This window comes from Leptonychotes weddellii, chromosome 11 (genome assembly GCF_054177405.1).
Source record: "Leptonychotes weddellii isolate Sample4059 chromosome 11, ASM5417740v2, whole genome shotgun sequence".
Classification (NCBI taxonomy): domain Eukaryota; kingdom Metazoa; phylum Chordata; class Mammalia; order Carnivora; family Phocidae; genus Leptonychotes; species Leptonychotes weddellii.
In genome coordinates, this window is record NC_138379.1 from 51362206 (window position 1) to 51386866 (window position 24661).

The 24661-nt window shown below is 41.3% G+C and overlaps 2 protein-coding genes and 1 long non-coding RNA gene across 5 annotated transcripts in view; 1 reads left to right on the plus strand and 2 right to left on the minus strand.

Annotated features, from left to right (window-relative positions):
- Window positions 1–1846, minus strand: part of GAB2 (GRB2 associated binding protein 2) — a 181688-nt gene extending 179842 nt beyond the window's left edge. Inside the window, exon 1 of the mRNA XM_081798913.1 lies at window positions 1624–1846. Within this exon, the coding sequence (XP_081655039.1) occupies window positions 1624–1698 (75 nt within the window). The 5' untranslated portion in view covers window positions 1699–1846. The remainder of the gene's footprint in view (window positions 1–1623) is intronic.
- LOC145716231 (uncharacterized) lies at window positions 318–24007 on the plus strand. Its single transcript, XR_014138779.1, has 3 exons — window positions 318–405; window positions 4666–4753; window positions 23872–24007. It is a non-coding gene; the product is annotated as an uncharacterized LOC145716231 (long non-coding RNA).
- Window positions 6915–24661, minus strand: part of NARS2 (asparaginyl-tRNA synthetase 2, mitochondrial) — a 129986-nt gene continuing 112239 nt past the window's right edge. For 2 of the 3 annotated variants that reach the window (XM_081798914.1, XM_081798915.1), the window contains 3 exons: window positions 23885–23982; window positions 21791–21817; window positions 8974–18257 (listed from right to left, as the gene is read on the minus strand). In XM_081798914.1, the coding sequence (XP_081655040.1) occupies window positions 18113–18257; window positions 21791–21817; window positions 23885–23982 (270 nt within the window). In that variant the 3' untranslated portion in view covers window positions 8974–18112. Of the gene's footprint in view, window positions 8466–8973; window positions 18258–21790; window positions 21818–23884; window positions 23983–24661 lie in introns of those variants that run through there. The other variant, XM_081798917.1, reaches the window with a different exon arrangement.

The window sequence follows — 24661 nt, forward strand, 5'->3', positions numbered from 1 at the left end:
TAAAAACATAAATAACAAATTACTCATCCTTAACCTAATATAAAAATTCACCTTTCCTAATGAGCTGATACAACTCTGAAAAGGGGAAAAGTCTCTTTCTTAGTAATTATACTGCTTTGGCTACCTGGACATCCCTGAAAAATGAGCTTTAGAACTGAGATGAACACTTCATTGCCTCATCCCTACTGTATTTTAAATCTATGTCCACTTTCAAAAGTCATTGTTAAATACTTAAGAGTCTTCTCAGCAAGTGATTTAAATTAAGAGCCTGCTTTCATCTACATACATACACACACACTCGCACGCCCCAACAACACTTCCTTTGAAAAACAGAATGTCACTTCCTCAATCCAGAGGCCAGAAGTCCTTCAGTTCTGATCAGGGGAGCCAAGACAGGAAACTCTGGTAAGCTTCTGCCTCTCCCCCCATGGACAGCCACTGGTGCAGCTGACAGAGGGCAGGGTCTATTCAGAGCTCCCTTGATGCACTGCAGCTGGAAGGCAACAGCTCACTTTCATGCCGTGGGAATGATCCCAGAGAGTCCAGCACCAAGGGTCAGTGTAACAAGGGCATTTCATAAGCAAGTGAAGAGACCTTGACACCTTTTACCGACCTTCCATTTCCAAACGCCCGCAAAGAGCCCAGGGCTGATTGTAATTAGCACGATCTTGTACTTTGACCCCATCAGGCAAGGCACGGGACGGAGGGGGGTGGGGGGAGTGTTAGCCAGACCTCCTCACCAGTCAGCACCAGACTGTATACCACCTTCCCCTCGATGTTGCCAGTTTCTCACCCAGAAGGGAGAGGCTGTCCCAGCAATTTCGGTAAACACCGTCGGTGAGCACCACCTGGCAACTGAGAACCTTGATTTCTCCCGACCCCAGCTACCTAGGACCGCACAAAACCTGGGCCAGTTATACCAGACCAAACTGCAGTGTCACCATCGTGGGGTGGGGTGGGGGGATGTATGTGAGAGACATACAGAATAAAGGGAAAGAAGGGGGACAAACAAATGAGTCACTTAATACAAGAGCTGCACATGCCGCTGACGCTGCCCGTGATGCAGAGGCTGTGGACTGGAAGGAAGCAGGCGGTCACCCGGGAGGGGCGGGCAGAGAAAGGCAAGGGGGAAAGGGTGTGAGGCGCCTCGCCCTTTGTGGGGACGGGGCTGCGCCGCCCCGCAGACTGCGCCCCCCTTTCCCGCCCACTCCCCCAGCCCCGCAGGCTGAAGCCGCCCGGGGTTACTATGGTCCCCCAAGCCCCGGGAATCAACTCTCTCGGTCTCCAAAAACAATCAATACAAACTTCAATACCGTATTTAGTTTACACGGAGGCTGGCTGGGGAGGCGCCGCCGCCGCGCCCGCCCAGCGGAGAGGGAGCCGCAGCCTCAACCTGCCCGCCCGCTCCGCCCCTCCGCGGCGCACCTGTGACAGGTGTGCAGGTGCCCCACACAGCCCCGAGCCGCGGGGCGCGCCGGCCGCTCCTCGCCCCCCCGGGATCCCAGGGCCCGCCCTCCTCTTCGGCGCCGCCCCTCCCGGAGCCCCCAGCCCCTGGGCAGGCCTCGGGCCGCCCCCCCCTACCCGCGCCGTCCGCCGCCGCACCCGCTCGCCGCCCGCACTCACATAGCGCCTCAACTTCTTCTCGGGGGGCGATTTCCGCAACCAGCCGGTGCACACCACGTCGCCGCCGCCGCTCATGCTGCCGGCCGCCTGGAGCCCGCCGCGGGGTCGGGCAGACAAGGGCGCGGGCGCGGGCCGCTGGGTCAGCCGGCCGGCGGTGCGCAGCTCGCGGGGGAGGGGAGGGGCCGGGGCGGCCAGCGGCCGCGGGTCGACGACGAGGCGGCGCGGCGCGGGCTCGGCCGCTTCGCGCGCTCCCGCTCTCCCTGCGCGCGCCCGCGCCCGCGCGCACTTCCAGCCGGGCCGCTGTGGGAGCGCCACAGCAGGAAAAAGGGCGGCGCGCGCTCGCCACGCCCACAGCCCGCCGCGCCCCCCGGCGGGCCGCCTTCAAAGACGCAAACCGCCTCGCTTCTTGGGAGCCGGGAGGCCCGAGGTTTGCTCGGTCGCCGAAGCCTGCCACCAGCCGCGACCCCCTGGTCTTGCTCCCCTCCGCCCCAAGCCTCAACAGCAAGCAGGAGGCGGCCGCGCCCCTGGTGGGGGTGGGGTGAAGGGAAGGGGCTGCGCGCCCTCGATCGCGAATCGATTTTTCACAGAGGGTCGTCAGGCAGGGACCCAAGGGCTGCTCGCGTTTCTTATCCATTCCGAGTTTCAGGTTTCAGTGGGTCAGGTTCTGGCAGAAATTAGTGATCCGCTTCCCAGCAAGAGTTTCATTAACTCTCGCACCCCCTTGGCGGGAGAAGCAAAGAGACTATTACGTGCTGGGCGCTTTTACATTCCTTGTTTACATGACTGTCTTCACAAATCTACAAATTGGGCGAGCCGTATTATTCCCATTTTGCAGATAGCCTAAAGTCCCAAAGCTTGTGCAATAGAGAGGCAAGTTTCTAATGCTGGGGCTGGGGGTGTGGTGAGGGTGGTCTTGCTCATCTGCTATTTAAAGTGGGGTAATTGCTTTAGTGTCTACCGATCAACTTGGGGGCCTCTTATTACCAGCAAATAAAGTCCAGCTGGCTTCTGATTGCCTCTGGGAAAAACAATTCAGGAGAAGAAAATTTGTGTGATTTGCAGGATGGAAGTGAAAGTGAGTCAATCTATTTCATAGTGAATTAGAAGGCAAGGTGGTGTAGAACAAGAAATTGGGGTCAAAATTCCCCAGAGTCCAAATCACTGACACGGGTTATAAAACCTCTCTGGGGCTCATATGAAAATTGGAATCTGATGATACTTCTCTCACTGCATTGTGGTGAGGTTTAACTGAAATAAAGTATGTGTAAGCACACACTTGATAACCTCAGTACTTCAGGGGGAGGAGAGAGGGGGGAAAAAAAACATCCACCTTTGGTCGGGGCTCTTTTCAACTCACAAAGTACCTTTAGGAGCAGCATTAAAAGGTAGGTCCTCCCCCAACTTCTCTGAGAAGTGGATAGTAACCCATTTCATCATAGGGTGCTGTGCTGTGGGGCAGATGAGTGGGAGAAACAGCATCTCACACTTCCCATACAACTTAAGACCAAGGCTATTTTTGCTCATTTTCATGTCTCTGTGCAGCAAAGCTAGTTGTTTCAAGCTGTTGGACATTGTTCTGGTTTTATAGATCTTGCCTGGGTTGGAGAAAGTTCACTCTCTTCAATCAGTTTGTAAATGCTAATCCTTTACTATATGCTTAGCTTTTCTAAGCATCCTGAGAGGTAGAGATCAGCTCCCCTGCACCCATCATTTCATTGACTTTCTTCACTATCCAGTGAGCTGCTGGATTGAATGTAAAGCCGGAACCATCAGGCTATGGCTGGGACCAGAGCTCCCTTAGCCTTACAATTTAGAAATCTTTAAGCCACACTGAAGGGCCACCACTAGAATTACAGCCATTTTAACCTCTTACTTTAAGTATCTTGAAACCCTCTGAGACAAATATCCAAATAGTCAAGTTTGCCAAATCAATCAGGAGGCGGTGACTCCCAACCAAAATAAAGCAATCTGACTTCATTCACATCTGAGTCATGGTGCCAAGTCTCAGTGATTGCAGTCTGCATGGTTTGCAGCTGAGGTGTATGATGCAAGTCAGGCATACATATGCCTTATCTTTCCCTAGAAGAGTAGTCTTCTAATACATACCCTTTGATAGTTGTATGGGCTGCATTCTGCCAGAAGCTCTTGAGGGTCTTACGTTGTTTTGCAAAAGACCTCTGCTCCCCGTTATTTACAATTCCATGTGGAAATAGAAAAGTGTGATATTCTGAGCCAATGGCAGGAGTGGCCTCAAAAGACAACAGTTACAGAGTAACAGGTCTTCCCAGCAATCCAAAAGTGGTCCCTTCCCATGAAATTTCCCCTTAAGCTGACATGGGGTAAAGTGAAGAAGCAATTAACATCTCCTAAAAGTGAAAATCCTCCTCGAATTTCTTTTGGTGGGCAAAACCAAGTAGTAATGTGGGTCTTTTGTAAAAGTGAAGGGGTGTAAGGCAAACTTTTGGGTAGTGGGGAAAACTTGTATCAGTTTCAGGAAGTCTTCTCTGAACACACCGTTCCTTTCCCAAAAGTTAGAAAAAAGGGGCTCTTCTTGGTGCTCTCTGGCCCCCCACCCCACCTTTATCATTACTTAGCTGCCAGCACCCAGCTCAGGCTGCACACATAGGAGGCAGGACTGCTGCTGAGGTTCTTGGCTGCTGTGGCTCAGTCTGAGCCTGAGGTGTGTGCCAGGCCTGGGAACAGCCCTCGGACAGAACGTTCCTGTCTGGGCCTTCACTAAGTCCTCTCCACTCCCCGCCGTCTTTTTTTTTTTTTTTTTTTAAATGCCCTCTGGTTTTCGCTGGTGAGAAGTGGAAAATGAATTAGGAGTGATTTATTTGCATGAGGATAGGCGCCATCTATTGGAACCAGTAGGGATGACAGCCCCCCAACCCCAGCCCCCAAACCTGTGAGGACATGCATCACTAGTCTATAATTTAGGCAATTTTGATTAAAGACCACGGGTATTTCCTGGGGGGAATTAACGACTGGCTGCAAAGAGCGCTTTGGGTCATTAATTCTATCTTCTCATTAAATCCTCAGGAAATGACCATCTTATGGCGAGAGCTCCTCTGGAGGAAGCATTGCTGAGATGAGAACCGCACACCTGGGAAGAAAACACGGGCACAAGGTTTTGCTCTCCCTCCTCCCCCCCACCCCCAAGCCTGGGTTCTAAAGGGTGCACTCTGGCTTTGAGTGTCGTCAGCAACAGCCTGCATCCGTGCCTGTCTGGGAGTTGAGGGTTTGTGGCCAGTGGCAGGTGCATAGCTGATGGAACGGTCCCAGGAACTGGTTGGAAGGAGAGTTGTCCTCAACTGCACACCAGGCTAGCGTGATTAATACCACCCACTCCAGGCTTGACGTCAGTGATTGGACCGGGGGTGGGGGATGGATGTTTGTGTCCTAGCCATGCTGCCTTTTCTCCCCTTCAATTTAGTTGACAGGTTAATTTCAGAGCTGAGTACTGCTTGCCAAGGTCAGTGTGGCCAGCTGAGCCACCTCAGCTAGTGACTTTCAGGACACTGGACTCTCATGAATGTTGAGGTGTGTGCCTTTTTAACCCCGGGATGCTTTGAGCCCATTTGGCTCCATCAAATTACTGTGACCTACTCAAATCCATTTCTGGCATATGAAGGGGACTGGGATCTGAAAGTGGGCTTGGGGTGTGGCTGAAGACCTAATTGGGTTTCCTCCCTGTCTGCAGCTGCTAAAAAACTGAAGTTGTTTGACATTACACCCAGTGGAAGATATTTTGGAAATAAACTTTCTTACAGGGAAATGTTTGAGAAGTCCAGTTTCCCAATTCCTCCTTCGTAAGAAACTAGAACCTGTGCTGCTTTGGGGCAGTTAGACTTCTGGGACATTTCTGCTGACACTGGTGAGGGTGGTACGTCATCGCGTTCACAGATCATGCTGCACAGTTACCATATTCTCCCAAGGACAAAGACTTGTCAAGTGCCTAAGAAAGTGCCCTCGTACTCCAAACCACACTTTCCATGATGGCCCCTTACTTCCTTCAGAGAGAACTCCTCCCTTGCATTAGATCTTGAACATATGTCAAGACCCCTTTCCTTAAAACTCACCAGCCCTACTCCTCAGCATAGTTGTTCATGTTTTTCTGAATTCACATTGCACCTGTATAGGTTATCACAGTGTACTGCAAATACTTGGGCAGGGTGTGTCTTCCTTATTCTTATATCCCTGAAGCTTCCCTGCATGGTATCAGGCACACGATCAGTGCTCACGGAATGTTCTGAGAATGAAAAACAAAAAACAAAAAACCCTTAAAGGATGGCACGTGGGAGCGGTGGACTCCTGGAGCATCCAGGAGTCTCTGATCCATCCACACCAGAAAACAGTATCTGTGAAGATACTTATAAGTAGCTGGAGTGTTTAAATCCGCAGGGACTGGCCTCGTGGGAAGGGCTGAGCAGGTGGAGGTAATCCTTTGCAGTTTCACTTTTAGGGGTGGTTGAAATCCTTGGGTAATTTCTAAAACATCCGCTCCTTAGACCTTTTGATTTCTATCTCTTGACTCCAGAGAGGTAACTGTTAACCCTTGGCTTCCAAACCCCAATACTGTTGTGTAGACTCCCCAGATACTCTCCTCTCTGGGACTAAGAAGTAAATCATTTGTGGTTTATCTGATAGCTGGCCTCATTCTGACAGTCCTACAGGGATGCTGTCACTTAGCCCCTTGTACCCATATGTGAGAAATCATGTCCCCTGAGTCAAAGTGGGTTTCTCCCAACAGGTGACCAGAAATGCCATTTTCTTCTGCACCGAATGCATGCATAGTGGCTTTGCAGATTTGCTAGTTTCTGTTTTGTTGGGGATCCAAAGGCCACAGGAGACCATCTCATTTAACTAATTGTACCAGAGTTACCCAAAATGGTTGTCTGACCCACACAGCCAGGGATGTGCTGGTAAATGTTTAAAAACTGGCTCTCTGGTGGTGGTGGCAGTGGCCTTGATTTGTAGTATGTGACAACTTTTGTGGTGCAAATATTATACCTCCTCACCTCCCTGACCAATTTTAAGCTATCAACTTTATGTGTATGAACAGTTAAGAGATGCTAAGTAATACATCATTATTTAGTACTTCCAACATACACAGTAGACAAAAATGCCAAGAGCAAACAGTGAAATGTAGTGAAATAATGAGTAACTAGTGAATTTTGATTACTTATTCCCTGTTTTTATTATAACATTTAATTGTAAATTTATGAGTTAATTTTTTTATTAACCTATCATTTATTGGCCATAAGTCATCCTTTTTTTCCCCCATAAGACACCCTTTTAAAGTGTGCAACTCAGTGGTTTTCAGTATACTCACTGAGTTGTGCAACCATCATTGCTGTCTGATTTCAGACCATTTTTATTACCCCAAAAAGAAACTCTATATCCATTAGCAGTCACTCCTCGTTCCCCTAATCCCAAACCCCTGGCAGCCACTGATCTACTTTGTCTCTATGGATTTGCAACTCTGGATCTTCCATGTAATTGGAATCATATAATACGTGGCCTCTTGTGTCTGACTTCTTTCACTTTCTATGTTTTCAAGGTTCCTCTGTGTTGTAGCATCCATTGGTTCTTCCCTTTTTTCGCTGAATAATATCCCTTTGACTGGAGATACCACATTTTATTCATTCTTCAGTTGGTGAATATTTCAGTTGTTTCCACTTTTTGGCTACTATGCATAATGTTGCTGTGAACATTCATCCCTGTACGAGTTTTTGTGTGGATGTATGTTTTCACTACTCTTGAGTATATACCTAGGAGTCAAACTGCTGGATCATAGGGTGAGTCTGTGTTTAACTTTTTTTTTTTTTTTAAGTAATCTCTACACCCAATGTGGGGCTCAAACCCATGACCCTGAGATCAAGAGTCACATATTCTACCAATTGAGCCAGCCAGGCGCCTGCGTTTAACTTTTTAAGGAACTGTTGAACTGTTTCCCACAGCGGGTTACACCATTTTACACTACCAGCAACGTATGAAAGTTCCAATCTGTCTCCATCTTCTCCGATACTTGTTACTTTCCATTTTAAATTATTTAATTTTAATAATGCTTTTTTTTTTTTTAAACAATCAGCTTGCAAAATTTTTCACCACAATCTGTTCTCATGGGCTGCTACGAGCCAGTCTTAGCATACAACTGCATACAGCCTATCTCAGAAAGTCCCACCATCCTTCTTTGTAGTAATAAGTTCCACTTCTTTTTTGCTGACAAGAGCATACTCAATAGATTTCTATTTCCTTCTTCCATCCTTCCTATAGAAAACCGAAACCTTAGAAGGTCTCAGATTTTTTTCTATTTTGGAATCAAGAAGATTTCTGATTCTGGAGTATCACAACGTTTTCAACTCCCACCAAGCAACTCTGGGAAGAACAGAGTGTTTCCCTCCTACATTTGTGTTGAAAAACAAAAATAAAAAACAAAATGTATCTTCCTGACACCAAGATGTATCTTCTGGATGAGCTCTCAAGCAGTTGCTTCAACAGGGCAAACAGCTGTGGTCTGTTTCAACATAATTTGATGTAATCAGGGTTAATTTTGATGATGCAGTAACTCTGAAGACTGTTTTTTAACTGGATTACTGTTGGGTCAACAATCATGTGGTATTACACTTAGTGGCTGAAACAAAAGCCAGAATTAAAACAGCTTCCCCCCAGCCCCTTCTAAATGACAGTCCCAATGGGATTAGGAGTTATGAGGCACATTTAACACAATTAACTAAAAAAGGAAAGTAGTTGCAGTCAAATTACATGCAAGCTTCTCCAAGGTCCGGAGTGTTGACTGAGGAAAGAGCCGGAAACTTTTTTGTTGCTGTTTTCTTTTCCTAGAGTGATTAGAAATATGTTGGCAGTAATCACTATAACTTAACATTTTTGTTACATTCTAGGAAAAAGCCCTAAGATTTTCTTCAGAAAAATTTTCCTGAACCAAATGACGATTTTAGCAGTCCACAGTTCCCTATTTTCCATGCATGTTTTCAAAGTGATGATTTTAAGTGAGGACTCAATTCAGGATGCGGCATGCCAGGGCTGAATGGATGTGGTACACAAAGCTCTACACACATTTGGAACTGTTTCTGAAGAGCAAAATCTTTTATCTTACTCTCATTGTTTACGGCCAGCCAGCAACAGGGTCAGGGTCGCTCTAGGCACACACGTTTTATTTAGTGTCTTACAGTTTTCAGTTTTGGCTAGTCTGAAACACAGTGAAGGCTCATGACAAAAGCCATTCTTAACACAGTTCTGGAAAGAATCTTCAAAAATAGATGTCTTGCGAAGCTGCCAATTGTATTGGTTCTTCAAAACCTCTCTAATCCAATTTTGTAGTTCAAGAAAGGTCTGATATTTGTCCAATCCTCTCTGTAAAAAAGCCTCCATTCATGTTTTCTGTTTTTATGACTTAGGGAATCAAGAAACTTGAAAAGCAAAGAAGTCACCTATCCTCCTATGGCATTTTATTCATCAGGAATTTCTCATCTACATAATTTCCTGATTAGCATATATTCTGGGATAATATGTGGGTATGACTAAAAGGTAATGAGACTACAAATCAAAAAAAGTAATGACAATTCTTTCCATAAGTCAGATAGTGTATTAATGTTTTCTTTTCAGTTGTAAAAGCAGATAACTGTTTTAAATTTGCTTAAGCCCAAAGAGGGAATTTATTGGTAAGAAAATGAGGCATCTCCCATGGAACACAAGAAAAAGTTGAATAATCTAGCCTCAGGAAGGTTGGCAACTGAGGACTAAATATAGCAAAAACTAGGCTGCCAGTCTGTATATGTGTGTCTGTCTCTCTCACAGACCATATGGTTTTTCATCTCTGAGCATGTGCCTTTCTTTCTTTCTGCAGACTGCCTTCTCTGTTTCTTGAGGCACATGGTTGGCCTACATCTCCTAAATTTACATATTCCTGGTTCAAGCAACCACCAGACTCTCTAGTGTTCTTAACCCCATTTTTCTGAGAGAAAATGAGACTGGCCCATTTTGGTCAGGTGTCCACCCTCATCCAATCAGCAAGGGAAGCTCCTGTCCCCAGTATGTCTGCTGGGAATCCATTGGCTAGGATGGGGTGGGGGGAATTCTCAGAGGAGGAATGGGTTTGATAACTAAGCCACCTCGAAAAGTATTTAAGAGAGGCAAGAAAACCAATCTTGTTTCATTCAGGACATGGCCAGTACCTATCATTTGAAACTCTGAAAACACTTAGAAAGGCATATACTTTTATCCAAATACAAACTACATATCCAAATACATGTTACTTAGAAAGGTCATTTATGTCCTTGTTAAATTCTCAAAGAAGATTTTCTTAGAATCTACTACAAATTCAGCATAGGAACACAGAGATGAGTAAGACCAGGGTCTTAAGAAGTTCAGGGTCTTTCTGGGGAGAGAAATAGGTAGGCAGATGTCTATAGCAGCATGTGGGCAATGCTGTTATAATAGAGGTATGTTCAAAGGGTGGTGGGAGCCAGAGGAACTATCAACCAGCTGTATGGGAACTGAAACTGTAAGATCTTAGGTTTTGCTTGTTTTGGGGTGCCCCATAGAGGGGCACACAGAGTTAGCATTAATTAACATTTGCTGAACTAATGACGTAAGCTACTTCCATTTGGAGGCAAGAAGCCTGTCTAGATTTGGAAAGCAAGGCAGAGAACACTAACTGAAAATCTAAGCAACTCTAAGTTCATCTGGTATTTGCTTCTGAATTTCTTCCATCAATCAAATACATTCATTCATTCTTTACTGAGCACCTACTGTGTGCACGGCACGTGGCTAGGTGCTGGTTATATAATGATGAACCGCAGAGCAATGTTCTTGAGAAGTCTATTAAGTTACCATGCCCTAGAAACTCAGCTTCAGTAACAGCTCCTAAGGACAAGTTACTAACTGCACTCATAAATACTTTTGACTCCTGACTCTTTGTTCTATGTTCAGGCAGTGGCTCCAGACTTGGATTTTTAAGCTGAAAGGGCTAGTTTAAAAATTTATGAAATAGTTCAGACACAGAAAGAGGGAAAAGCCAGTTTGGGAATTACTTTTTAAGGAATATTTTCCTTTGGTCTGATGGACATATTTCCTCTTTTGTTTTTGGACACCTCAATGACACCTAATTCATTTAAGAGTTATTTAATCAGTACCCACTATGTGCCAGATACTCTCCAAGGCACTGCAGATAAAAAGATGGATGCAGTCTCCTCTGTGTTACAGAGCTTTTGTTCTGGCACAGAAGACAAATGACAGTTTAAGATGGCCAGTATTTGTATATGGTTCTGAAGGAGCATAATGAAAGGAGTGAGTCTGGAAGCCACTGTCCAACCACTGGTATCTTGAAGTACAAGTAATATAAACATGTGAAAATGTAGAAATCCTAGCTGCATTTTAGAATGTCACCCCTCTTGAAATAAAGCCTCGCAGCCTCAGACAGTGTGATTAGAGTTGTAATATTTTGATTCTGGGTGACTAAGAGGTGACAGGTGTGTAGACTCAGAAAGCCACCCGAGCCTATTCAGAGGCATGTGGAGACAAGTCGTGCTGCATCAGAACGCAGGGTATACTCTAACTCGATTGGCAAGACAGGAATCCTTTGAGGGCTGCTAACTCACTGGAAGAAAGCTAATCAAGAGCTAAATGACAGTCAAGCACCAAAACATGAAAGTTTCCACATATGATAATTTTGTGCTCGTTGATCAATGAATAGACCACTTCTAAGTTTTTGAAAAACATTAACCATATACATAAGAGCCTTCCAGAACAACTTAGTAAAGCAGATATGTTTGCTTGTTTCAGTAAAATTGACATACCTGGTTGGGGAGTAAGTTGGAGAAATGAAGGGGAAAAATCTGGATGTTGATATATTACTGGGCATAGGAAGAATCAGAGTGGCAGAGAAACACAGGCATAGGAGAGAAAAAAAAAAACAACACGGGTGAGGTAGTGGACAAGAAAGGGAGGAAGAGATCCTAGGTCAAGAGGTGTGGTAGGCTTCATGTGACATGGGTTTGAGAGTAAGATCACTCTGTGGGCTGGCTTCCCCTCCTTGAAACAGAGGGATAAAAACCAGCTCAAAGGTGCAGGCAGAACAATCCAACATAGTATGTTCTTCAATGAGCAGATCTGTGTAATTATTATCTTTTACTGTAAAAATATTAAAACCTCACTGAAGCTTTCTCACAGAGTGGAATTAAACCACCTACATTAGGATCACCCAGGGTGACTGTTTGAGAAACGCAAACTGTGGGCTGTTCCATCTACTGAATCAGACTTTCTAGGGTAGGACCAATGTAATCTGAATTTTTTAATAAGCTCCCCAGGTGATTCTTATTCACAGTGCACAAAGACTGCACGCAAGGGAGTCCCTGAGGCAAGGAGCATGTCCTATTTATCTCTGTCTTTGCAGAGTCTAGCACTGGACCTGGCACAGTGAGTGCTCAGGAAGTTTACTGAACTGAGTAACACCAATGAGGTTTTGAAAGAAAAAGGTACTCAGTTCCACTGCCCTGAAAAAGCTGATCTCATTTTTTTCCCCAGATGCTTCTAGTCCACACACACAGATTTTACAGTATTGTAACTGCAAACAACAATTTAACATTTTAACACTTTTTCTATAATTTTAATGGCTATAAAATATTTCACTTAACATGCAATAAACATCTTAGTTCATACAGATTTTGAGTTTTGAAAAGGTTTCCCTCAGGAGATCTTCTATTTGTGCAGTTTATGAAACCCTTTTACACAGCCTTGTTTCTCATAATACTTTGTACGATAAGGACTACCCTCATTCTGCAGATGCCTATTCAAACCCATGAAATAAATTTCTCAAGGTCCCACAGCTCAAAAGTAGAACGTCAAGACTTAAATCAGAGTCTTTTCCCTCTATGTCTAATACCCTTCCCAAGACACTGAACATCTACCACATTTTCTGGCAGGAACCTGACCCAACAGTTTCCTGATGTGAAAACCTGTAGTGCAGAGTGTGGAAGATGGAAGTTACACTTAAAGAGATCACTGTATCCTAACTGTACAGGAATGAGTTCCTGCCTTTCGGGGCACTGCAAAGAAAATGTGAATTGGTGGGAATCTTCAGTGAAAAAATGTATTGTTCTCCAACAACCAATGTGTGTATGTCCCAAATCCATTTCTGCGATCCTCAAATGAAGGGGGTTGGGACTGCCCTGAACATTCTGAACCTGTAGTTAGGACTCCTCAGCAGTTATTACACCTCTCCAGGCTGTAAGACAGCTGGCAAGGAGGCACTGGAGACTTTGAAGCTCTTCTAATATCAAGATTCGTATCCTAGGATACTTGGGTAGTGGCTGAGTGGACAGTGGAGGGAAGCCTTTTTGCCAAGAGAAAGGCCCATTTTCAGGATCCACTGCCTGATGAATAACCCTAGTGGGGTGCAGCCCTTCAGAGAAGGGCAGACTGTCCATCTGAGCAGCTTCAGAGATTGTATCCTGGAGAAGGCTGGGGAGAAGAAATGGTGTTGCTGTGTTTCTAACTTATTACACAGGTTTTGGTAATATCAGGTCAGAGTTCTCCAAGGATAGGAAAAGTTCTCTCTTAGGTGGAGAGCTCCTATTCACCTAAGGGATAGTGAGGGGGTGAACTACCAGGAGCTGGGAAAATACAGGAGAGGATAGTTTATACATCACAGACAGGGGAAGAAATAAGATCTCTAGGAGATTTTTCAAATCCAGGATCCTACAAAAACAGCAAAGCGGTTATTGTTGAGCCAGTGTGCAGAGGTTATAAGTCAGAGATTCACAGCTGCAAATAGCCCAGGTTCTGCAAAACACACTTCTAGCTGTTTCTATGTGTATGTGTAGCATGAAAAACCTCTGCTGGATGGGCCTACCACATTTCTATTCTCAGAGCATCATCCTGACATATCAAAGGTTAATCACTTTGGGGGAGGATATTAATAATCCCCACCAAAGTTCTTTCATCTGTCTTTCTATGTATATACTAGGATGTTCCTAAGAGGAAGGTAAGGCAAATAGGAATATAAACTCATAAAAAAAAAAATGAGGCATAGCAAGCTTAAGTACACTGTTGGGTCCAGGGCTCTATATTCCATTATCAGTGTTTCTCTTTACTAGAATGCATTTGAACTCAATTGTCATTTCCCTGCACACTCTTAAGTCTCTTCTCCTTGTGCAAAACAAGGACATCAGAGGCCAAAGTGTGTGTTTTGCAACACGTCCACTAAACTCTGGGGCTGAAGATGCAAAACTCTTTGGTTACTACAAAGCTCTGGGTTTTCAGTTTCTCTGGAGGCTAAGAGTGGTGAACCTTATTTGCAGTCTTACTCTTCCTTGATATTAGGAATTCTAATAACCAATCTTTGTAACAAAAAAACTTTTATTAAATCAAATGAATTTGAAGCATAGTAGGCTACAAAAGAACAAGGCCTATAATACACTGTGAATACGTCAGACCATTTTGTAAACTGTAAAGCAACATTCAAATGATAACAATTATGAGCAGTAAAGAAGTAGCATAAAGTTACTGAAGAGTCATAAGCTATGTTCATTCAATAGCTGCCTGAATGACAGTTTAGGAACCACCTAAACTCCTGACTTCTTCACAAGGTTCCCCTAGGAACTCCCACACGGTGTGCTAATAATGGCTGTAAATTCACTGGACTTCAAACCAAACTGCATAAGAGCTAACTGTAGCCTTAGCTGATCAGAAGGGCAACCCAGGGCTCCTAGTAACGGCAGAATGTCTAGGTTTCTAGAGGCGTGTTGACCATGATCTAATAAGATCTTATGCTAAGTCCTATTAATCATTTTGGTGTCGGGTGATTAAGGTCTGTCCTTAATGCTTTTTCTTTTAATTTGGGCTATACACTGGGAAGAAACTACAATCAGATATTACTCCCACCTGTTTTCTTTTTATTATACATACTTTAGATTGCAGACTGAATACAAATATTGATCTGAAGCCAAAAAGCTCCACACATTTCTTATCAATTCAATCCAGGCCAATCTGTCTTTCAACTCTGCATTTTTATGTTCTTGCCTCACCACTTACTAAAATAAATATATGAATAAATAGCAATCCAATCCAAATAAGCATCTTTCATCTATAATTATCTGAAACAAGAGATTTAAAGAAGAGTAGAGTTAATCCATCTCACCAATTGCATCTTCAGTGCCTGTTCAGTCATGCCCGAATGTCTAGATTCAATTTATAGAGAGTATGAATGTATAACATTGTAGAGGGGTGCTTCTGGCAGATCCTGTCTGAGAGGGACAAAAGGTCAAACAGTTCCTCTGCTGTTCTGTGATAGTTAGTCTCTGGGCTGGGTCAGAGGGTGGGAGAGTTATGTCTAGATCTGGAATGGATCACTCACACAATTAAGTTCTTGTCAGACTAAAAAAGAAAAAAAAAAAAAGACAGCACAACTTCCCCAGGCAAGAGGACAGCCAGATGGAAAGTAACTATTTTTCTCCACCTACTTCAAAATTTGAAATGAGAATGGAAATTAATGATGGAAAAACCATTTCTAAGTTTCAAAATACACTCTTTCTTGGGTGGCTGGGGTTATTATTTTGAGATGTTTGGAAATCTTGGGAAAACAGAAAATCAGATTTTTCCCTCATTGGAAACTGGTTACTCAAATAAAAATTAACACCCTCAAATCACCTTTTCTCTCACAAATTAAGTCCTATAAGAATATTATTATAGTACAGGCAGTCCTCAACTATGAAATCTACACTTCTATTCATTATATACACAATTATACGATGCTGCTTATCCATAGAATTTCAATATTCACATACTAGCTGACAAATGGACATTTTAAAGTTTTTTTTCCTGCTGTTGCTGCTTAGTTTTGGCATTTTCATCATCTTTGTCTGAAACCAGTATTTGTTGTTGTTCAATTATTGGTAAAATAAAAATATTGAGCCAAAGATGTAAATTTTTAGGCTTCTTATGAGTGGCAAGTGTTTGGCTTCAACTAGATACTCGTTGTGTGGTCAAATGTAGAGGAAAAGAATGAATAAGTATGAAAGTTGGGAAATACACTGCTGAAGACTATCAAAAAGGCAGGGAACAAGGTTTATTTGAGAAGAACGTTCTCCCACCCCACATACACACACAAGGAACACACAAGTCTATTGTAAGACTTTTAGTGATTTGATTTCATGGTACATTTTCGGAGACCTAATGTGTACTAAAATAAAATGTAAATGTTAGACTCTAAATCAATTATTTTTAGTGACTATCTCCAGCACAGATTCCTGAAAGATCAAGAGACAGAAGAAGAATCCTTGGAGTTGATGCACTTGGGAAGGACAGTTCCACAGGTGACATGACTGGAGGGCACAAAGATGGTCTTGCTTACCAGTGCTCCACAGCTACATCGGTGGTGGCATGGGATAGGAACCTGGGGTTTTCCTGATTCACTATTTTTTGCACCACTGTTATTTAGGAGGCCCCACCATCACCTTGACATTAGAATTCTAGCTGGTTCCTCAAGAATTGCTGGAGACATGATTCCTGATAGCCTTGGAAAATATTAGTGCCTCCGGGTTGGGGGCCTGTGTTTGTGATTCTCACTCCACAAAATTAATACAGTATTAAGACCTGAATGTCAAATCAATACTGATGCTGAGAATGTTTTAGAATGGTTTCTGCATTTATCTCCCAGGCCTAAGGTTAAAGATCACCTTTTCAGAGATGACTTCTCTAGCAAGCTTATCTATGCTTGCCCTGCTCTTTATAAAATTTTATAGCTTATGTCATATTTTGAAATAATATGTTTGTTTGCTTACTGATTGTGTATCTTCTCTAACAGACTATAAATTCCATGAAGGCAGGGGTCATTTCTGTTTTGTTCACTATCATTTATTTAGCACCTAGCACAGTTCTTGGCATATAGAATAAGCTCAAATAATATTTGTTGAACAAACAAATGAATTTATCTCTCTAACCCATGATTGAGGCAAGCTTTATGAAAGCCCTAATTACCTCTTTTGTCCTGTCTTAAACTTGGTATCGAAGCCCAGGCTATGAAAGTTCTAGGGAAGTAGATTTTAGCTCAGCAAATGCTACCAATTAGGGAGATGCAGAAACGGAATGAGCTATTTGGTGGGATACCGAGCACCTTGCCAAGAAGAGGCTGCCCAGGTGTATAGGATCTCTCTGTATCCGGCAGAAGTTTGGTCATGAGAACATCTCAGTGACTTCTGTGATTTCCAGCTCTAAGGTTCTGCAGTTATTTTCAGTTGTTTGCTTTGAGTTAGGACGAAATAAAGTGCACATACACACTCATTAGGAAATAAACTAAGATAAATTATCTAATGAGACACAGAAAATTGATTATGTAGGCATGCATGCCGTTTACCCTTATTTGATACATACAAACTCTACTGAGTATACAACTTTGCTGTAAGTCATAGATATGTAACTTAATGAAGACTAAAAGAATTAAAAACAATTTGTGTAGCATTTCACAGTTTTAAACACACACACACAACACTTTCATGTAACTGTTATATCAACTCTGAGGAAAATGACGTATGAACTCATACAGAGTTAAGTGGCTTGTCCAAAATCATACGCATAAAGTGCTACAATTGTCAGGTCTCAAACTCCCAAATGAGCAATCCTCTCAAAAACTCTAATAGACGATGTTACTTTTTGAGTCCAGAATTACCCATCCTTTAAGTTTAGCTATATTGGCATCCTCATCTTGCATTGAAAATACCTTTCTTCCAAATTTCACTGGGAAAAGGCCAAGTGGAATTTAAAAATGTATTTTTCTTTCATAGGTATCAAAAATCTATTTTATTGATTATTAGAGAAGTTATAAACAGCTACTATAAACAAATTATAAGTCATCAGTTTAGATAATTAATGCATCTCATTCGCTTTTATAATTAAAGATCAACAGTTATTAAATGTCACTTTTTTCACCCAGTCTGATTAAAGAAGATTTCAATTCCCAGAATAGTAACTTTATTAACTCAGTTAGGACCCTGAAAGGAATATTTTCTTCTGTGATGTCTAGTGAAGTGATGAAAATAAGATGGGCATTTATCATAGGTTAAAAGGCACATGAAAAAAGATCCAACATTTTCTTTTTAGCTACTAGTGGTTCTCAAAGGCCACACAGGGCAGTGATCTAATGATTAAAGACAAATTAAAATACACTATCTCATCCTGTCTTGAGAGTCTGAAAGGACTCTGAGACCACAGTTCAGTCTTTTCATTTCTTCTTAATTGACATAACAGATTTGAGATTCTGCCTGCCACAAGTACCTCTCTTTCCATGAAATGCTCTCAACTTTCTAAGAAAATTATGATCACTTCTATTTTTCACATGCTCTACCTTATGGCATGACAGTCACATACCGAAAACTTCTCCATTTCTAAAATTCAAACGTGCATTCTCCTATGTGCATATTCATGTGCAGTACCTCTGACATGGGGTGATTTTCCTTAACCAGGCTTCCGGCTATAAAATACATGAATGAGTAAATCTTGGAAAAGGGATAACATCTTTGATATTGTCAATTCCCAAGATGCACTGCAGATAGCGTTCAAATCCCATCCCAAAACCTCCATGGGGAACAGATCCAAATCGACGGAGGTCCAGATACCTGATTTTGAAAAACAGAGAATCATCACCTATAGATGCTGTATTGGATCAGATGTCATGACAGAATTTTGTTTCAAAAGTATTTTGCGATCATCTGTTATCGTCCACATCATTTTGATAAACAAATCTTTTCCCTCCAAGGACAGGTGAAGGACACAGAGAAGTTAAAATGATCTGTCCACGGTTACTCAGACAAACAGCAGCAAGTCCTGTCATGCATTCATGGGCTTTGGTCACTTGATCCTTTTTAAATTATATATGTACTTATATACAGAAAACTTGCCTCATGAGGCTACAGAAAATGTTCTAATAACTTTACTATTTTTCTTGAATATATATTTGTTTTCTATTTCTTAGTATGTGAATACTTTTTTTCTTACTAAAATCATACTGTTCAATACACAGAAGAGGGTGAAGAGTTTTGCCTGATATATTATAAAAAGATACCCCTACTAGAATAGACTGTAAGCTCTATCAAGGGCAGGAACTGTGTCTTATTTCCAGTGTCTGCTCTGGAGTAGATGCTTCATTACTCTATGAAGATTTGTTGTTTGAAGGCACAAAAATAGACTCTTGAAATCTAGAGTGAAATTTCCAGTTGTGTGCTTCAAACCTAGTAGAATAAGTCCAGAGTCATTTTTCTGAAAGGCTAGCTAGGCTCTGAAGCTTATCTATACTCATTCTATTTCCACTTAAGATTACATGGCTAGAAAATGGTGCAGCCATGATTCAAACTCAGATTCCAACACACCAGCCTATGATAAATTTATTTTACAAAAGGAAGAGAAGAAGGAAGACTTTGTAAGTATTTTTATTATGTCACTTGGTGGGGGAATTCTTTAGTTATACAATATTGATTAAATCAAGTTTAGAGCTTCTTGAATGATCTGTAAAATCAGTTCTAGAATAAAACTTAAGTGCTATATATGACTCTTCAAGAATAAAGACTATCATAGGTTGCGTGGGTGGATAAGGCAGTTAAACATCTGCCTTTGGCTTGGGTCATGGTCCCAGGGTCCTAGGATCAAGCCCCTCGACAAGCCCCATGTCAGGCTCCCTCTGAAGCCTGCTTCTCTCTCTCCCTGTGCCCCACATTCCCTGCTCGTGCTCTCTCTCGCTCTCTCTCAAATAAATAAAATCTTAAAAAAAAAAAAAAAAAGACTATCACCTATTTCCCCACTATTAATAATAATGACCACATGTATTGGTATTTTAGGCAGTTAAGACTGAATGCTTATCTTTCTAAAATAAAAGATGAATTGCAACAAGGTGAATTACAATCAAGTAAGGGATCAATAAACAGGAGTATCTAGTATAAAACTTCAGATTATTAAGAACTATCAAGAATAATGGAAGAAGGGGCGCCTGGGTGGCTCAGTCAGTTAAGCGTCTGCCTTCAGCTCAGGTCATGATCTCGGGGTCCTGGGATTAAGCCCCGCATCAGGGTCTTTGCTCAGCGGGGAGCCTGCTTCTCCCTTTGCCTGCCACTCCCTCTGATTGTGCTTGCTCTCTCTCTCTCTGACAAATAAATAAATAAAACCTTAAAAAAAAGAATAATGGAAGAAGCACAGTCTTAAGTAAATAAAATGTTTTGTAGCTGAATTAACTTTAAGTTCGTAAGGCATGGGGGCAGGATATACTTTCATTTACTGAGAAAATGAGATGAAAGGCCTATCAAACCACCTGCCACAAATACCTGCAGGATCTGGGCTGGCTGCTAGAAGTCCACCAATAGCTTTAGCTGTCTCTGAATTTCTCATACATCGATGTCAAAACACTGGCATAAATGTCTGGAAACTGAATTCAGCAGATGGAATAAGTCTATAGCATTTTTCTTGCCCTTGCTTCAATATATAGAAAAATACACGTCTAAAAAACAAGTTTTTGAACAAATACGTATTTGTTGGATTTTTTTTTTTTTTGGATTGTTGTTAAATTGATTCTAGGGTAGCCAGATTATAGAAGAGATGGTACAAAATTTGTGGAACTAGTTATATATGTTATTTGCATATGGCATATAGAAATAGGAAGTGAGTAAATTCTTAGACACCTGGGGTGACTACTCACAGTGTAGTGGAACGCTAGCAGAGATTGCAGACTTAAAGACTTCTAAAATCCCTTCTACCTTTTAAATACTATGATTATCAGATAAAAGGAAACAGATTCAAATAACAGTTCATTTAGAGATCCTAAGAATTTGAAAACTTTAGTTGGGACAAGATAGTATTGAAATGATTAATAAAGACCAAAAGGCCTCAACGTATCTAACCAGCAATCAGAATTTGTGATTTAGCTAGTTTTTACACACTATGAAAATTATCTTGTAGATAGACAAAAGCAGGCAAAATGCATAAGCTTGCTTGGTCAGGCTCATCTACCTAATAACAAGACTGAGAACAAAGGAAGGAAAAGGAAAGGAAACTAGCTTTTACTGAGGTTCTATTCTAGGTAGATACTTAACCTATATTGTTTCATTTCATCCTTACAATAATCTTGTTCAGTAGGTATTACCATTCCATTTTATAGCCAAGAAAACCAAGACTCAGAGATTAAGTATGCCTAAGGTTACTACTGGTAAATAATAAGGCATTCAAGGGTCATGACCTGAACATAATTTTAAGCTTTTGGTATTTCTATAACCTAGCTCTTCCACTACCAAAAGTCAGGTGTGTAATTTGATTCTTCCTTCTCCTGAGGACAGCAAAGCAATTAATAATATTAATAATTACTATGAAGGAATGCTACTATAAAAATATAAGTACATAACTTGTATACATTGAAAAATACTTGAAGAAGAAAGGGTCTGCAGAAAGAAAACCAGAACAACTCTGGAGACGTAAATGTATGAATGCAGACAAGTGATCCTCCCTATGCAGCTTAGATTTCTACAGACTTTAGGGAGCACTTCTCTCAAACCCTAATTCCACACATAGAGAAACTGAAGCATAATGGTTAGGAACCATAGAGCCCCAGCTCTATGCTTCTGTGTGCTCTTGGTTAAGTTAGTTAACATCTCTTGGCCTTAGGTCTGGAGGGGTAACAAAAAGGAGATAAAAATAGTACCTAACTCACAGGGTGTTATAATAATTACATAAGAAAATATACATTAAGGGGCACCTGGGTGATTCAGTCGGTTGAGTGTCTGGCTCTTGATTTGGCTTAGGTCATGATCTCAGGATCCTGGGATTCAGCCCCACATTGGGCTCCATGCTCAGTGCGGAGTCTGCTTGGTATTCTCTCTCTCTCTCCCTCTGCCCCTCCCCTGGCTTGCATTCTCTCCCTCTCAAATAAATAAATAAATCTTAAAAAAAAAAGATTAAAATGTTAACAGAGTTATCTGGCACACAATAATAAATAAATGGCATCCAATATTATTACTATTTCCCAGCACTTGAAGGGAATAAGTAATCTTCTGAGAACCTACCTATTCACTGTTCTTAATACTCTTCCATAGTGCCTAGGGAATACATGTAAAACCTATGTAACAATCAGACCACCAGCTATAATAACAATGATCAAGGACCACATTCTTACCATTGGTAGGCTTCTGTTAGTCCTGATCTGTAAGAGGAAAATAACAAAATTCGTTCAGAGAATGGCAATAAGATAAAGATACTAACCACCAAACATTTACTCTGGGTTATGTGCAAGGGGCTCTTAATAAAGAAGTACACACAAAAACCTATGCTCTCAAAGAACATGCAATATAGTTAAGAAGCTGACTCTTTAATATGGTAACAAAGGTAAGTTAACCAATAGTCCTAGGTATTATCAAGTAAGTGGTATAGATGACAAATGCTATAGAAAGATAGTCCAGAGCCCAAAAGAAGGGGTTCATTTCAGATGAGCTTATTGTCCTACAACATAAGAAAAGCACTATTACTTAAGGTTGCTAGGAGGCACACACAAGGGAGATAAAGACACACATTTCATTCTATAACATTAAAATAATACAGATTCTGCCCTCAGAATATGGTTGCAAATTGGTTTTTTTGCCAATTTGAGAAATGTTAATAAAATTTTAAGCTCTTAGTACTCATTAAAATTAATTTCATCTCTTCATTGCCTGGCTGGCTCAGTCGGTGGAGCGTGCAACTCTTGATCTCGGGGTTCTAAGTTTCAGCCCCATGTTAGGTGTACAGATTACTTAAAAATAAAATCTTAAAAGAAATTAATTTCAGCCCTTTAAAAAAGTGTTTGGGATCAATGCATCTGAAATGATAAGGACTATGAAAAAAATCAGATATACAGAAAACATAAGCAGAGGTCACAGATAGATTCCTGAGACATATAACCATTTCATTAGGAAAGATAAATTTGGATATTATCAGATATTAGGTAAACATGTAATGTTATGAGGAAAGGTTTCCTGAAGGAAGGAAGCAAGCAAAGAAAACAGACCAATTAATCTTTCAACAGATGAGGTTTCTTGCCATGTGTGATTTTTATTGTGCTTTAATTTAAAAAAACCCAGAGAATCTTCAAATTCTTTCCATCTAAGGAGTTTGACCTTTACTTCAATTCCATGATTTTCCCAGGACTTTCTAACATTATAGTAATAATGAGTTAGTAGTCTAATAAAAAAGAGGCCTCTCAGAACATATTTATTTCCTTTCTTCTGGACCCTAACCAAATAGAGCAGTTCAAATGATTGGGATTACAAAATCAAGTTACCCAACAAACTTATAGGTTGGGATCTTGGAAAAGCATCAACTTTTTAAGCAATTCTCCATTAGGAAAAGAAGGCCCTACAAATGGCTAATTTAACAGGATATTTTCAAACTATTATGGCTTTTCCGGGTTACTATGAAACCCAGTATTATCTGGAGAGTAGGAGAGCGGGACTAAGCCTTCAACATGGGAAAATTTTTTTTTTTTTTTTTTTTTTTAAGTCTGGCACAGCAACAGTAGAAACCATGGAAAACAGAGGTTTATAAACTTCGTTAGTTTAGGAAGTCATTGTGGTTTGTTGGCAGACCACGCATACATAGGAGTGGTAGTTCAATTAGAAACATGATTCCCCACTTCTCATCTCCAAAACATTTTCTGTGTGTTTATGGATTCATTTCCTAGGTCTCAAACAGCAAGTTAAAATGAGTTATTCAAAGAGCTTAATCAAGACCCTTACATAGCAGAAAACCTGAGGAAGGGAAAACTGCTACTCTAAACTTTAGTTTAGTGGATATTTTTAGTATCTTTCTTCATCTTTACCCTTTCCCTGGTTCAGAGTCTGTTTTTTCTTTATGTCCTTATAGGAGTCTTTGTTTATGTCCCTAATCATAATTTAGAGTAAATAAAAAAGAACACAGAGAAGAGAGAAAATGAAGGACAAGCTTTAAGGTTGTTTTCTGTCATTAACTTTTTAAAGAGGCAATTTTCATAGGAAGAGATACATACCAAATAGTGGGTACATATCACTGCAGCCTTATTTCATATAACACTTCCAATCTTTAAGAAAGGGAAGCTCAAAAAGGTCACATACCAACTTGCTCAAGGCCACAGAGAATCTGAGATCCAGGTCAGTCAGGCGCTGAGGCCCATCTGCTCTTCTCTGTTAACTTGTCAAGACTGCCTTCGAGCATCTCATCCCCAATTCTGAATTTTGTTTCTTTTAGGTCTGATCAATACCTGGCCAGTCGCTGCTCCAAAAAATGGTACCGTTCCTCTCTGAGGCTTCCTCCAAAGAGCTCTCCAACTCCAGGAACCAGAAGATCAACAGCAGCAACCTAAAAAGGAAAAAAGTTGTAAACAATTTCATATTTTCAGGGAATTCCAACAATTGTCAGCTTCTCAAGCAGGTGGAACTTTTAACATTTTGACAAGTGGCTGTTAAACCGCTTAGCAGAATCTTATTTATGTTACCTGTTTATGCTGTTTCAAAATCAAATTTTTAATATTATCTTGAGAATACATGATACACAAATTGCAGATGGACAGTTTCCTCTCCTCTCTTATACCATGTATGTAGTGTACTTAACAGAAATGTGTTTTCTTCACAAATGTGGTACGTTAATAATAAAAAATGTGGCAAGTATTAAAAATTATGAGATATTAAACGTCATCCATCACCATGCAGTAGCAATTGAATTTTGGCATATTTTCTTTCTGGTTTTTCTCTTCCACATTTAAGGAGTATAGTAGATCAAATTACACATAAACATTTACCATTCTAATGTTTTACTTAATATTATACATTTTTTTTCCTACGTCAGTTGAAATACTTTGCACACAGTGGTTTTTTTTTTTTTTTATAGTAGTCTCTCCACCCAACATGGGACTTGAACTCACAACCCTGAGATCAAGAGTCACACAACTCCACTGAGCTAGCCAGGTGCCCCCATATTTAATGGTTTAATAGCTGCACAGTTTATTGTTTAGAAGTAGACATTTTTATCTGTTTTTCTT